The sequence below is a fragment of the Salvia miltiorrhiza genome, chromosome 8, assembly GCF_028751815.1.
Source record: "Salvia miltiorrhiza cultivar Shanhuang (shh) chromosome 8, IMPLAD_Smil_shh, whole genome shotgun sequence".
NCBI classification, from domain to species: domain Eukaryota; kingdom Viridiplantae; phylum Streptophyta; class Magnoliopsida; order Lamiales; family Lamiaceae; genus Salvia; species Salvia miltiorrhiza.
In genome coordinates, this window is record NC_080394.1 from 47,675,529 (window position 1) to 47,692,313 (window position 16,785).

General features: G+C 37.3%; 1 protein-coding gene across 2 annotated transcripts; it reads right to left on the bottom strand.

Annotated features, from left to right (window-relative positions):
* Positions 1–346: 346 nt before the first annotated feature.
* Positions 347–7,056, bottom strand: LOC130996860 (uncharacterized). Of its 2 annotated transcripts, none has more exons than XM_057922126.1 (10): positions 6,881–7,056; positions 5,976–6,350; positions 2,432–5,228; positions 2,281–2,347; positions 1,658–1,728; positions 1,505–1,570; positions 1,337–1,426; positions 993–1,169; positions 693–816; positions 347–599 (listed from the first exon to the last, which is right to left on the bottom strand). In XM_057922126.1, exons 2-9 carry the CDS (start codon positions 6,332–6,334, stop codon positions 781–783), a joined length of 3,663 nt encoding a protein of 1,220 aa, XP_057778109.1. In that variant the 5' UTR covers positions 6,335–6,350; positions 6,881–7,056; the 3' UTR covers positions 347–599; positions 693–780. The 2 variants fall into 2 exon arrangements, with proteins under 2 accessions (XP_057778109.1, XP_057778108.1); XM_057922125.1 differs by having other exon boundaries at positions 5,976–6,372; positions 6,881–7,040.
* Positions 7,057–16,785: the final 9,729 nt, after the last annotated feature.

A 16,785-nucleotide genomic window follows, 5' to 3' on the forward strand; every position in this document is an offset into this window, starting at 1 on the left:
AGATATGTAAATTGCAAGTGTTTACTGATGTGTGAAAATATATACATGGCTACAGTAAATGTTTTTTTTTTTTTTGAAGCAACATGACTACATTAATGTTAATTATTAATATAATATGAAATGAGGCTCAATTTATAGAAGATGAATCAAAATTGCTATGAGATTGTCCACCAACTCTTCTTTGAATATATAGTTACGACTTACGAGACGTAGTCCGTAATCATAAGTATAAAATGTGGTAAAACCTTAATTCAATCACGGGTGTAGCCGTGCAGGATATAATAACACAGAGAGAGAGAGAGAGAGAGAGAGAGAGAGAGAGAGATGAGAGATGGAGCAAACGAGATTTACAGTTACAGAAACAATGGAATTGCTTCTATATCATACACAATACCGCACTACTACAAGTATGCAACCCAAAATTTTAACAGAAAAAAAAAAAAAAAAGAATTATATGTATGAAAAAAGAAAAGACAAAAAAGAAGGCGGTCTTGAACACTCCCACAGATTAAATATATGCAAAGAAGGAGGGGCCGACGTCCAACTCCATTTGTTTCTTTGTTGCTTGGTTATTTAGGACTATTCAACTACGTATCTACCTGCATTCATTTACTAATCCTGCTGATTACTTAAATTTCTCACTACTTTTAAAATAAAAATAAGAAAGCAAAGCAAAATAAAAGGGACCGTACCTCTTTCTAATTTTCATGCTAAGGATTTGCTTGCCGAAAATCAAATTTCCGGCATGAACTATACACTGAGCAGACGGGGCGCCTCAACTCACCGCTCCTCTGAATTGAACTTGTTCCAAGCTTCCTGGGACAGAAAGAATGCATGTAACAGATGATAGCAGTAAAATCCACTGAAGCAGTTCAATACGCCATAATATTTCTCAGCGCAGATCCATTATATTTCAACACAATCTTCAGCATCTAAACAAATGAAAATTCAGAAGGAAAAGAAAAAAAAAAAGACGTCTATTAGAAACAAACCTTTAGTAGATCAAAAACCTTCTCACATATGTACTTTTGCTGGATTGTTGCACCACGTTGCTGTAATTTATCAGGGTGAACACAGAGAGTGGCCCTCCTGTAAGCTCTTTTAACAGCCGCAGAAGTTATCACTTCTGTTAATGAAACTGGATGCCAACCACTATCAGGCCCAAGGATCTGCCAAATGCATACGCAACAGTCATTCATTAAAAATGATCACAAACATTGCCATCAGAACAGAGTAGATACCAGATTAATAAAACTAGAAAAATATGTCAAAGTAGTAGAAAATGAACACTGAGATTCTGGATTGAGATATAAGATAAATGGAAAGAACATCATACATATTGTAAAGTAGAGAGCAGGGCCCGAAGGTTTCCCTGTTTTCCACTAGACCATCTCTTGACTTCAGCATCCAGAGCTTCTGCAACTCTCTGCAGAAATTCTTTCGCTAAGATAACAGTGAACATCAGTTAATAGAAAAGATTCATAAGGAAGGATAGTGTTCTTACATTCCTCTCTTCTCTTTCTTTTTGTGCTAGAAAGTCTCGCCTATTTTTCTCTGCCAAGGCATTTGCCTGAAATTGTAGCAAAATGAATATCAGGTTAATTAAGGGATAATCCTACACAATAAGAAAGAACAAGATGAAAAAGAAGGCACTCACCGCACGCTCAGCAGTTCTTCTATATCTTTCTAACCGAGCTTTAGACCTCTGAGGTGATTCACTTTCAGCCCCTACAAAGTTTTAATTGTTTAAGCAAACTGCCTCAAAAGAATGTATATATACTAGGGTTATAAGCCTGTAAATACACGAACTTTTTATATTTTCTGAAATTTAACATGACTTTTATTTTTAGCCCACAAATACACGAACTTAGCATTATTTCTGATTTTTGACATTGACAAGAAAAAATTCTAATTTACTATTAACGTGAAGGCCGGTATACCATGTCATTCACTCTCTAATCAAAATAATGAATCAAATTACTATATTCAAGTGCATATTTCGTAGTCCACATCATGTATTTCGGCCTCCACCTCAACAATAAATAGAGTTTTCTCATGTCGATGTCAAAAATCAGAAAAAATATTAAGTTCGTGTATTTGTGGGCTAAAAATAAAAGTCATGTTAAATTTTAGAAAATATAAAAAGTTCATGTATTTACAGGCTAATAACCCTATATACTAATTACTATGTAGTTAAAGCTCAAAAATATAAACAATACCGTGAAAGTCAAAACAATATGAACAATACCATGAAAGTCAAAACAATAACTAAACGCATACCATCATGAGTTGAAGAATATGAATATCGCAAACGGTTTGAGACTCCAGTACCTTGGAAGTAAATGTCCTGACAATCAGGCAAACAAAACCACATGAATATACAATCAACAGGAATCTAGAACTAAATACCAGGAACAGGAAGCTCACTCACAGATGACAAAAAGCTCTGTCTTGTATCAGTAAATCTAGAAGAAGCTGAAAACCTATCAGGTACAGATTTTTCTACTGGATGAAAGAGGTCATGTGCAGCCTTTTGAGCCATTAACTTTTCAGCAGCTCGCTGTCGAGCCTCTGCATTTGCTCTCTCTACAGCAGCCCGATCAGTCCTAAGTCTTGCATCTGCTGATGCCTTCTCCAGTCTTTCTTGAGCCTCAGCCAGAGCTCTTTGTCTTACTTCAATAGTGGCTCTCTCAACTGCAGCTCTCTCGCGAGCTTCAAAATATGATCTTTCACGGGCTTCAAGGGCTGCCTTATCAACTGCCATCCTGTCCTTTTCTCTTTCCCTTTCCCGCTCTCTTTCTTCCTCTAGTTTTCTTAAACGTTCATTTTCAGGCGCAGTTTCCTTTCTCATTCTTTCCCCTACTTTTTGGTCTTTTCCAGCAAACTGGCCTTTCATATTTGGGTTTTTCACTTCAATTGGTAGGCTTGTAGCATCTTTCTTGGATGCTAGTCCATCACTATACTGTTTCAAGAATGATGGGATATCTTCCATCTTCCCTCCACTAACAGTAGACTCTGTTATCACTTTATGTGGATCGCAGTTATCATTGATATCCACCCTTTTAACAGTAAACTGAGCACTATTCATCTTTTGGCCGTCACCATGACAGTGTCCCAATGCTGAGGATATTTTACCTGATGTAACACGTGAAACCCCCATGCCAGAGCCACAAGTCTTTGAATCTAACATCTCCTTGGGTACACAAGGAGACTTGATAGTGTTGTGAGCTGCACTGCTACTGTTTTTCTCTAGTGAGTCATCTTTATTCTTGCTGAATTCATGAAATCCACCTAGAACCCGTATCTCACTTATCGTCTCAGTTTTATATGTACTACTCTTAGGTTTATTTTTCAGGTCTCGGTTTTCTTCAGGTGAAAATGCTCTTTGAGAGGATTTCAGCATTTGAATATCATCATGCTTCCCCAAGTCTTTAGTTGAAGTCACTTCATCAACTTTATATCCTCCCTCTGATACTTTCAATTTATCCCCATCTATCAGGATATGACTATCGAGATCCCATTCTACTTCACTTTCATCATGTTCATTCGTCTCAATTGGCTCAATTTCTTCAGCATACTCACTCATGTCTTCACGTAAACTAGTATCTGTACTCAATTTCATATTTCCTGTTGTTTCAAAGGCATCTTCCTCACTACCTGCTTCTGTCTCAGCCATTCTGAACCTCAAAAATATATTGTCCTTGTTGGACACATCTTGATTTCTCTCTTTATTTACATCCAACTCACGAATCAATATGTGATCTTTGTCGTATCTGGCTTGGTCAAGAGCCTTTCTAGATGCTGACTCATTCACCATCGGCTTACCTGCTTCCAAATCTTTCTCACAGTCAAGCCGTCTATCTGCACTATTACTATGGCCAGCAGCTATATACGACTTGTCACCACTCTCTCCATGCTTCTTTGAATCTCCAAGCATTAAACCATTCTCTTTCAGCTCATAATTTACTTCCAGTCTGTTTTCAGATTGTTTTACTGAAATCCCACTGAGTTGTATTTCAGTTCCTTTAGCTTCCGTTCTCTCTTGTATTATTTCTTTCATTTCTGTGCCCTTGACATCTTCAAAATATCTCTGAAAGTCTTCCACGAGAATATTTTGTCCATGCTTATGACTAGCCTGTTTTGTTTTTTGATAATCAACAGACCTTTTCTCAGTATCCGTTCTTTTAGGAGAATCCTTGCTCTTTAATTTAGCTTCCACTTCATTCTCATTTCCCTTCGCTTCTGCCTGCAACTCAAAATATCCAGTTGCTTCCCTCCAAACAACATCCTTAGCAGAATTATCAGCACTGCTGTTTGAGCATTGGACTCCATGAGGCCCTGATATCTCTTCAATGCTCTCTACTGATTCCATCCTTCCTCCAACAACAGGCACCGAGGCTGTGGTTTTATGCCCACTTGAGTGAAGGTTCTCATCTTCAATGTCCATGGAGGCCCTGACAAACTCATTTGTTTTCTCCTCCACTTCTGCAGCACTATGGCCGCAGAAATACCTTCTCTCAGTCAGTTCTTTGTTGCCTTGAAGGTTCACTTTAACATTCCTATTTTCACTTTCATTGTGCTCAGTAGATATGGTAGCGTTTATTTCCATATCAAAGAAAGGTGGGGCAATGTCATCAGCCACTCCGTCAGAGGTATAACGCTGACAAGGCTTTAGTTCTGCATTTTGTTTGTCATGCTCACTTTTTTTGACAACCAAGACAGGTGGAGGTCTTGAAGGGGGTGGTAATTGTGAAGGCTTAGTTCGAAGACTGATATCACATACTGTAACAAATGGTTTAATTTGGGAAGTAGAACTCCCATGTATCTCCGAAAGTTTAGAATCATTTCTCTGTGTATCGGAGCCACTGATTGAGGAGTTTGACGAACACTTGCATTGTTTTTCTCCAGTAACTCTTGCACCATATTCTCTACTGTGGTTGGTGTTATTGATCACGCCCTCAGAGCAATCTTCATCATCCCCATCCCAGGAAAGAGGACTTTCATAAAGGGAGAAAGTATATCCCGGAACAGCACTAAAATTAGTTACATGACTGGCTGTGGTTAACACTGTTTCAGCACTTATGTGACAAGATTTATTATAAGATGCAATTTGCTTGTTAACGCTTTCTGATGACTGCCGAAAATCCCCATCTGATAACCTCTGACTCTTATCAGATCCAGCCAGCGGATCTAATTCATCCGACAGAGACCCACTTTGTACTGGACTCCTATGAGAAAAGATTCCAAACACGTCGCAGTTACAACATTAGCATGACCAAGCTTTTTCACTCAGAGAGAGAGAGAGATGTTAAGCTTCTTCTTCAACTAAAAACCACTACAGTCAAACTGCTTAATACATAGAAGATACATAGCTCTAATAAAAAAGAAAGAAACCCAAAAGTAAAGGTTGAAGTAAACAATTTACTCAAATTTATTGTTCATTAAGATGCTTCAAATTTGAAATCCCATATTAGCAACATAAATTAGCTCCTCCAGCAAATGAAACTACAGAATAAACATTTGCTATTACGTTATAGATATGTAGGAAAAAATAATCTAACGAGAAGAGAAGGTAAAGTTCAAATGCATCTGAATTCAGAACGCTCTCTAAAGGACGTAAATACCCTCTCCAAGTGAATATAGAGCACTCTCTTAAAGCTAAAGGGTTCCAAAGTTCTCTGTAACTCCTTTTATTTGTCAAGAACCTACTATTCAAAGCTAGTGAGTTTAAATTTAAGAATTGAATCCAACACCAGGACAAGCATCAATCCCTTTCAAAGCCAAAGTGATTGTCCCCTGGGATTTCATGCACTTAAATATTACCTGTTCTGAAATTAAGTTACTTATGAACTACTAGACCTAAGTAGTAATGGTTGTATTCTACACTTGACAAAAATTAAGATAATAAGCTTCATGGTAGACAATGTGACACAGAAGGGAAGGTAATAGATTAGTAGAGGCATATAAATAAATACCAGGGGTCATCAGAGGAGTCTGAGTCGTATCTGCCACTGGAGTGGCCAACTAAATCTTCAAGTGATGCTGTACAGTCGAAACCTTCACATCCCCCAAAAACCTCATTGTAGTCAACATCAGAGTGGAGGCTGGAGTCCTCACTGGCAAGGAGTGGGAGATGGAGCACGGGGATGGATGAAGATTGGGAGGTGTGAAAGCCGCCAAAAATCTCTGAGTAATCCTCAAAGCGCGGGGCCAGATTGGGCAGCCCCAACTTTGGAGGGCCACCAAAAACATCATTGTAAATGGACTTGTGAGATGTGAAGACAGTGTTGGAAGAGAAGCTCCTCTTTGGGAGTGACAGAGAAATGTTCTCCATTTCCGTTGCTTTGTCTCTGAAAGGAAAGTGTATGTCGTCTATATCAGAAAAGAATGAGAAAAAAAAGCAGCAACCTCATGAGACTCAGAGACATTTGCGGAAAAAATAATGCAGCACAAGATCAACAGAAACAGGCCTAAAGGAAGTAGGTATTTGAAGGATTGCATGATCAAAATTCAAACAAGCTCAAATTATTCAATCCATTAAAATATGTGGTGAATTGGTCTAAATAATTTTAACTATCTAACATATCATTCAAAATAAACACCAGCAGGCTGCAATAGTAAAAAGATCCAGAAATATCTGATTAAGCATAAAGCATTAACTAGAGAGACAGTTAAACCAGAGATAGAACATACTTCAAAATCCCTTCCATGATATTTATCCTAAAATGAACAAAATATCAGGCATGTAGACTGACCACTTATCACAGTTTTAACCTTTCAACTTCTCATTATCAAAATAAACTGATTTGACAAACAAACAAACAAAATCCTAACTAAAAAGAGGAGCTGCGAAAAAATCGATTTCCAGATTATGAGTCACCTAGGCGGAGGAGCGCATTGAGAAGTGGAGGCGGCGTTATGGAGGTGAGAGAGAAATGCTGCCCATTTCCGTTACTTTTTGTGTGGGAGGAAGGAGCATGGCGTGAGTGCTGTGGTGGGAGGAATGATGAGGACTCAAGACTCAAGCTTAAGGGATTTAGAAATGACAATTTTAGGGGCCGTTTTACACTGTTTTCGAATTCAAAATTATTTTTTATTTATATACTGTGCAAATATTGACGCATACTGGGACTTGATAAGTAATTTTTAAAAAAGTTGAAAATTATATGTACACAGAAATACTAAGTTACTTTGCCAAGTCAAAAAAGAAATAAGTAGCTTTGGATTGTTTATAATATTTAAAATAATCTTAATTTTAGTGGGTGGGCTATAAAGAATAATTGGTGAATAGCGTAAAAAGAATAGAAATTAATTACTCTCACTTCGTCCCCCTAAAGCATCTTGCTTTCTTTTTTGGGTTGTCTTATTTTAAATATTTTATTTTTTTTCATAAAAAAAATTAGTCACAAAAAATAAAAATATTAAGCCTCTCACAAGTAAAGCAAAAACCAGGATATTTAATCATCTATAACATTTTTCGACCCATGAAGTTGACCTATCTGTTGAAGTTTTCTTTGCTCGTGAATTTGTTTTGTTATGGTTTGAGACTGATTGTAAAGGCTTATGCATTAGAAAATTCACCCATAACGGGGAATTGGGTTTGAGCAGATTGAATTGTATCAACTTGTTATTGCATCTCAAAGCCTTAGCTTTGTGCACTTTCCAGGGCCAGTATTTTTCCTGTGAGACTTGGTTTGGAAGGTGTTGTTGTTGGAGAGTAGTTTCACCTATGTCTGCCTCGGCTTTGTGTCTGCTGTTTGAGAACTGACTTTTGGTTATGCTTGTGGAGGTTTTTCCTCACCTTTGTTTGTCTTTGGCTGTGTGGTTGTGCTTGTTTGTGCTTTTCTGTGGTTTCCTGTGTTTTTCTCCCGACTTGCTCTTTGTTGTTGCAGGGGGCTGCTAGGTCCTGGATTTCTCTACGCGGGCCCATCCTGCACGTGGTCCTCGCTGTGCTGGTCCCGGCTCCACCCGTGTTTCTCCCGTTGGGTTGTTAGTTGGTGTTCCTTCTCTGGGATCTTTTTCGTTTTTCCGTTGTTGGTTTTTCTTGTTTCTGGTTTGTGTGAGCCGAGCCTCCTAGGGACGATGGTTCGGTCGGAGCCTTTAATCAGGTGGCTCATTCCCCGCTCACCGCCATTACCTTTTCTTTCTATTTTCTATTTCGTCTGTCTTTTAGACGGGCTCTCTTTTTTCCTCGTTAAGATTTTTACCTGAGGCCTGACCCACAGTTGCGATTGTGCTCTCATGGGTTTAGGTTTCCTTTTTTTATTTCTATTTCAGCATATAACATTTTTCAAAAACGCCTAATAAACATTGTATTATCCTAAAATTGTTTTTATTTTCTTTGTAATATTGTCATCATGTAATAAAAAATCTCATTACAAAAACCCCAAGAATTTAAACCACATTGTAATTTTTTATTTTATTTTTTCTATAGAATGCATGTCACTCAATTCAATGGTTGATGATCATAACATAATTAAAACGAAGTGTGATATTGGAATTGTGAATTTCGTCAAGTATTTAAAGTGCATAAAGTAATCGGGGACAAAAGATTTGAGTCGTAACCTCCAATTTAACACTTTAGCTAGTACGCTAATCATGGGATTAGACAATTTGTTGTTAGGGTATCATGCTTTTTGTATCTACAGAAAAGGAGAAGGTATACATGGGGCCATAGCTTCAATTTTGTCACTATAAGAAATGGCAAAATTTCCACACTTCCTAATAGGACATTTTCTACTACATATTTCCGGATCTGACCCGATTCGAATAAGTTATACTATCTCGGTCCGAATAATGAAGACACATTTCATTTGGGCACAGAGATTAAGAAGAGGTAGTTTTAGATGATAAAGTGTTATGGCCCACCTCATTAGTGTATTTGCTTAGTTTAAGTTTAGTGAATTTGTTGACTTTCATTATAAGTTTTGACTTTATATTTTAAATGTTTAAATAATTAAATTTCAGAAATTATATTTAATTTTTTTTTTCTGATTATACAATTTTTCGTTTTGTTTTTTTTCAATTCACTGTTATGTAGACAAAATCATATGAATAGCAAAATGAAATAAAAGGCGGTTCAGCTGAAATTTGTAAGCCAAATTTAAACTCCAAAATTGAAATGACAAAACTGATGGCAAATAAATGGCGGCACCTCCCAAATTTTTAATTCCACTAAAATCCAATTCAAAATTCTCACAAAAAAGGGCGGCCATTTGAACGATGGGTGAGGTGGATTTTACAGATGGAGACGGATTCGGGGTGAGGGCGGCAGAACGCTAGGGTTCTAATAGGAGGGCGGCGCAATTTTCGGAGGGTAAAAAAATCGGATAAGAAGGGAGGCATAGCGGAGGAGTATGAAATATAGATCGGAGAAGGGCGGCGGCATAGTGGAGGACGGCAGATCAGATCGGAGAAGAAATGGTGAAGGAAAATAGAGAACATTTGAGAGAGAGAGAGAGAGAGAGAGAGAGATGAGGCTGATATGAGGGAGGCGGACGATTGAATTACTAGAGCCTAGGGTTTTTTTTGTTATTTATATTAGTAATTAAGGTTAAGTTAATTATAATTTGGTAAGCCCTAATTATTTTCATATATAGAAATGTGTCTTCATTATTGGGACAACCCATTAAGGAAAGTGTGTCTTCATTATTGGGACGGAGGGAGTATTATGTAAATGATATTTTTATAAAAAGTATCATTTGTGAATTATCATTTGTATTTTTTATAAAAAAAAATCAATTGCTATTAAGAAATATATCATTTTATATAGTGCCTTATGTGTGTGGTTTCAACTTATTAATAAAAAGGAAAATTGCCGTAAAATACATAAAGTTTGAATAAATTCTTATTTTGCACAATCTTTAAAATTTAAAATAAAATATACAAAATTTTAATTTTTCTATTTTTTCTCCAATTTTAAATTTCCCTAAATTTAAAACTCCGCAATTCATGAAAATAAAGCTTCCATTGCAATCAAACATTAATCCACAATAAACAAAAATAAAATTTTACTTTTGCTCACAACTTTTGAAATTTGAAAAGAAATACCAAAAAAAAAAAAAAAATTGTTACAAGTTATTTTCATTTTCTTGTGAATTAAAGTTTGATTGCGAGAGAAAGCTCTATTTTCATATTGAATTGTTGAATTGTGAACTTCATTAAATGCATTATATGTACGAGTTATGAGCTTGTGTTAGGTTGTAGTAGCAACTTTTTTTTCTTTTTAATTTTAGGAGGAATTTTAAATCTGGGGAAAAATTGGAAAAATAATACTAATAATTAAAACTTGGTGTTTCATTTCAAATTTCAGATCGACACACAATGCTTTGAACCGCACGATACAAAGAGGGTGTTTGGTTGAGCTTATGAGCTCTTTAAAACAGCTTATAAGTTGTTTAAGATCTTGTTTTACCATGAATAGCTTTATAAGCTCTACAATAAGCTTCCCAAAAAATAAGTTTATTTACTCCAACATATTCTTTCATAATTTTATATGTAACAGATATTTTATAAATATTATTCAACTATAATTTATTATTTTCATCATGTACCCTCTCACAATTATCTCTCTTTAACAAAAAAAATTTTCTCTCTAACTAAAACTTCTCCATCTAGCTTTCAAACACTTTAACAATTTATTATAGATTTTAGAAAATGATATTTTATAAATTTTAAAAATTTATAATTTTTTAAAAATAAATTTAGCCAAGCAGCCTCGAAGCCTCGTATAAAATAATTGGAAGGATGTTATCATCACACGATAAAACAATCAGCTCATTTGGGTCCATCGTGCTGCGCACTTTACATAAAGATAAACTAATAAATAAGATGTATAAAATATTAAAAGTTAGAAGCGTGTATAAATAAAACATCATATACAGGGGACTTATGGACACATACATGATGTGCATTGTTTTTCTCTCTTGGATAAAAAATAGTGTAGTTGAATAAAATAAAAGAATCAATGCTTATGATAATTATTATTCACAATATATTATTAGTAATAATAAAGACAAACTAGCATGCCTGCCTGCCTCTCTGTCCATCTTTGCCTCATATTCAAGTTTTCATAATGGGTTTAGCAATTCAATCATTCTTTTTTAGTTCAAATTATCATCTCCACCAAATTCGGTTTACGTCTTCTCCAAACTTTTAACTTCTCCATCGAGATTATTTGTGGAATTGATGAATTTGATTTCGAAATCGCAACTTAATTTGTGAATTTATTTGCGCAGTTTGTTAGCAGCCACCCGATTCCCAAAATTGATTATATAATACACCTACAGCTAGGGAATTTGACTTAAAAAGGAATAGGAATATATATATAAGAGATACTTGCAAATTAAATACTAATTTTTTATCATTATTGCAAATTCAATTCCAGTTTTGAATTGTTTCAAGTAAGGCTAATTTTACAATTTGTAATAAATTACGCCATTTTACATTTTTAGTTTTCTGCACAAATTTGGAGTTAAAACCTAGATATCCATAAGCTTAAATTTGATTGAGATTTTTTAAAGACTTATTGTCTATACTGTCATCCTTTATTGCTAATTTTGTCATCAAACATCCGAAATTGCACTTGAAACCATCGAAAAGCTCTAACTCCACCGCATCGACTACCAACTCAATCGTCAGACATGTGACGACAAAATTGACAAAACGGAAAAATAAAACAAAAATGATTTTCGAAATCTCTGGATCAATTTTTTATTTTCAACATGCGATGTCTAATGTGCTATATATTGTAAGGTTGGATCTTAATTGAAATAGTTAAAACTTTGGTCGAATATCAAAGATTGAAATTTAATTTACAATTATCTATGTTTTCAATCTCACATTTTTTTTTTTTTTTTTTTTGTGTGAAGGAACATTGAAGATTTTTTATTACAAATGAAAGAGTGAGATTAGATGTATCAACTGGGTGGCCCAGCCTGATCCAGTTTGGCAAGGCTTGGTCCCGGCCCGGCATGAAAATAAAATGGGTATTTGAAGCCTCTTCTAAGACTAGGCCCGCCCCAGCAGGGGATTGGCCCACTTGAAGGGCCCATGCAAATAAACCTTAAATTTTGCCAATTTCAATCTACCTCAGATGAATGTTTGATTTTCAGTTACATGTTTCTTCCAGCAAACGATTAATATTTTAGAATAATTCCCCCTTTAAAAATTATTGATTTAGATTTTGTAAGCTCCATAGTGCGAGGAAAATTTAAGAAGTTCATTTCATTTTTACCTCAAAAGGCAAAACATGATTGTGCATAATAATGCCTTCATTTTCACTATGAGATTGGAAGTATTTTTACAGAAAAAAAAAGGACAATTGTCGCAGCAGGTTCCTTAAAACACACACACATAAGATGAACATCTTTCTACGTCTCTAAGAAATGGATCATCCTTCCTACGAGAAATAGAAATAGGATTATAAGTTGTTTATAAATTAAACTAGTATGACCATTCGTGCGATGCACGACGAACATCGAAATTAATCACATGTTTTAAATAAAAATATATAAATATTAGATAAATTATAATTAAATACAAAATATATTTTAAAAATAAATTAAAGATAAACCTCATCAATTACAAATTTTAACTTTGTATAATGTCTAATTTTATTAAATTGAGATTTATTATAAAAGAAAAAGAAAAAAATCCCTTGAGAGCACAAAACGCAGACTAAGGGCACGAAACTCGAAAAGAGATCGTTAAGCTAAGAATCCTGAAGACACTAGCAATCCCATAACTCAGGATAGTCGTCCATCTCATCTGACCAACGTCTATTTACTATATTATTCATTGCCCTCATGCTATCACTATTGCTACAATCAACTACAAAGTCCCTCGGCTTGTAGCTCATTTCACCCGCATTCCTGAGACGACCTATTATGCTACCTTCCGGAACCGCTTGCATCGGCTCCTTTCCCATGCCCTTTCCCGTGCCCTTTGGGCGGCCACGTCCCCGCTTGGTCGTCTTGTCCAAGAGCATTTGCATCCACTGATTAACCTGCTCTTCTAACCGACTAATGCGACTAGCAATATTGTCCGGGCCAAGAGCGGACAAATCCTTGTTACCTTCATGCGAAACACCCCCTCTTTTGTCCAAAGTTGGGTCACGTTCGAGATCAACAACTGTGTCGTCCATAATCGGGCTGTTCAAACCCGCGCCATTCGGAGCCTCCATCTCCAAAGTTTCCTCCACATCCGAGTCCTCCTCGTTAATGACTAAGTCACTATCTTTAATAATCACATCTTTAACCCCCTGAACCGGAACCAGGATTTTATCCAACAAATTCGGGCCAGATAAATGAACCCCGAAAGACGTTCCAGAAATAGGATCAACGCCCATATCCAAAACAGTCTCCGCATTATTCTCCAAGTCAAGAGCCTGAAATGCGTTCTGCGTCTCAACAGCCTCTTTCTCAAGAACCTGAACAACAATCTGTTTTTTTACCGCCTGTTCGGTAACCTTTGACCAAGCCGCAGCAGGTTTAGCAGCTAGTTGAGCTTTAGGCTTAACCTTCTTGCTCTTGTTTTCATAATCAGTAGCAGACTCGATCAGAGCTTCTTTACTGTCCTGGATGTCCTTCCGCTTAAGCTTTGTACACTTTTCCACCTGATGTCCAGTGATGCGGCAATTCGAGTAAAAGAAAGGCAATTGTTCATAGCTAAACTCGACATAGAAAGGATGTTCACAATCTATAAGCATCGATTCCTGCAATGGCTGAGCGAGATCCACTTCAATTAGCACACGAATGAAATGGCCGACCTCTCCATGAGCTGATACACCATCAATTTTTATTGGAAAACCAATAATTCTAGCAATTGCTGTTATTACCTCAGGATCCCAAAACTCATTCGGAAGGTAATAAATCCGAACCCAAACTTGACAAATAGAAGAGACTTCCTTGTAGGGATTGAAACATGGAACCCAATCGCGGAGGCGAATGGAACCCGCAGCCAAATCCCAAACAATTTTAGCTTTCGCAAGTTTTTTATCTTCAAGATTAGAGAATTTCATGGTGAAAAAACCCTTACCCAGAGTGAGAAGCTTCCACTCTGATTGGATACCCCACAAATTGTTGAGTTCAAGCTTCAACTGATGTGTCGCCTGTGGCTTGCTTCCTTTCCGTAGTAATACCCTTCCAATAACAGAGAATTCGAATTCAGCAATACGTTTTTGATACATCTGTTTCGGAATGGTGAGAGAGAACCCATCGGCGAGTTTCTCAGCCTTAAGAGCTGAGAATTTATGTGCTGGTAAATCTGGAGGTCGATCAACCCGTTGTTGCATGATCGAGGCGTATGAAACCCTACCCTCTGGTGGCGGCTGCTTTGTGAAGTTAGGCACCGAAGCTGTTCCTTTAGACGGAATTGTAGAGGTAGTTCCAGATCCTGATGGATTATCCGATAAACAAACCTCAACAAGTTTCAAATTCCCATGCTCCAAATCCCTCGGCTGTTGATAAAAGTTGTTTGAGATTTGTGGCAGGCGAAGGCTATCAGGTTTCTCAGGAAATCCACGGGCTCCTGAAGCAGTCGGCGACAGAGAGGAAGCAGTTCTCTTAGCGGCGCCGGAGAGCGGCGTCGGCGAAAGAACCATGGCTGATCTCCGACGTAAAAGGTCTTCCGGCAGAGCGGAGGCGGACTGGCGCCCGCGTCGATAGATGAGCACCTGCCTAACCGGTTCCGGCGTGCGGCGAGCAGCGTCGGGGTGGTGGCGTAGTCAACGCCGGGTTCGCCGCGCTGGTGCTGCTGGAGCACCGGTCGCCGCGCTGCTGCTCTGCACCGGTCGCCGCTCTGCAAGTCGCCGCTGCTGCTGGATCTGCCGGTCGCCGCGCTGCAAGTCGCCGCTGTGGCTGGACTGCTGGTCGCCGCTCTGCAAGTCGCTGCTGCTGCTGGATCGCCGGTCGCCGCTGCTGCTGGACTGCAAGTCGCCGCGCTGCCGGTCGCCGCTGCTGCTCGTTGGCCGGGATCCGACTGCGCGCGGGCGGTGGTGGTGCAGCGCCGGTCAGCGGCGCGAAACGGAAATATCAAAGCTGGTGGGCGGCCACCCACTTTGACTCACGAGAGAGAGAGCATGCGTGTTTACTGTTCAATAGAGAGAGAGAGCGAATAGTCATACATTTCTCGATGTACTCATCACTCATCACTAATCTGTTAATGTCTAATGATAATCATAGTTATTAAATAATCTCAAATTTTTTTATAATAAAAATTAACATTACACATTATTATTATAAAGTATTACACGACATATTAAATGAATAAATATTCTCATGGACTAACATAAATAAAAAAAATTATAAAATTTTAGCGAAGAGAGAGAAAATAAAATATCTTAAAATTTTCATAACTTATTCGTTTTAAATTCATTTTTGATGATTTGTTTGTTTTTACCATATTAAAAAACTTGTCACAAAATTAAATTTAAGATGCATATTGAATATTTTTTTTCATAAATAAAATTTTGTGATGTTTAGAAAATAATTAAAATTATAAAAAAGAAGAGAAAATACTGAAAAATTTGGTGGAAGAAGAGAGAGAAAAAATAGAGGGAAAGAATGGAGGAAAAAAACTCCTCTTTTATATATTATATAGATAACATATTTAGTTAGCAGCCGGTCTTGCATGCGGCGGTCGTACTCCAGTGCGACGGGTCCGCCCCGACCCGCGCCCGACCCGGCCCGCGCCTCAGATCCAAAATCCTGAATCTAAAATTATTACATTTGTTTACAATAATTATTAATTTTAATAAACATGAGATATACATTTGTTCGCACAAATGTATACTTATATAAATATAAGTATTTACCTTCATTTAATATAAAGTATTATATTTTTTAAACCCTAAATTCTATAAACTAAACCCTAAATCCTGTAAACTAAACCCTAAACCTGAACAATAAACCCTAATATGAGTATTGAAGTTAACTACTTATATTATACTATGCTTATACATTTGTATATAATGGTCAGGCGAATGACTGTCAGCTCTAGCACTGGAAATCTACTCTAGCGAGTGATGGTCAGCTCTGGCGAACTTGGTCAGGCGAATGACTGTCAGCTCTGGTACTGGAAATCTACTCTGGCGATTGATGGTCAGCTCTGTCGAATGAATTTCATCTCTGTCGAGTTTTGTCAGCTCTGGCGGCCTTGACCGCTCGGCGAGTGTTGTCAGCTTTGTCAGCTCTGGCAAATGAATTTCAGCTCTGTCGAGTTTGGTCAGCTCTGGCGGCCTTGACCGCTCGGCGAGTGTTGTCAGCTTTATCAGCTCTGGCGAATGAATTTCAGCTCTGTCGAGTTTGGTCAGCTCAGGCGGCCTTGCGGGTCAGAGTTTCGGGTCAGGAGCGCGGGTTTGGAGCGGGTCGACCCGTCGCACTCCTGTGCGACCGCCGCACCGAATAATTTGCGTTTAGTTAGATGTTAATATGTAACTAATACGCAATTTATGAAATTTCGACGAAAAAATTACTTTATATATATATATATATATATATATATATATATATATATATATATATAGGGTTGCATTCCATGACAACCACTATCATATATAGAGAACAAAGACTCAATCTTGTACATCTATCAAACTAAATCAACGGATCACATATTTCACCGAAATGATTTTTTTATGCAATTAAACATCAAGATTTAGTATTTTGATATAAGCGGAAGGGCAACAAGGTCAAACTTACGTTTCAGAGATTTTGCTCAGTCCTTCGAATCCCGTAATCTTCGCCATTTTTCTAGTTTATTGTAAACATACCTAAGCTAAGATTTTTT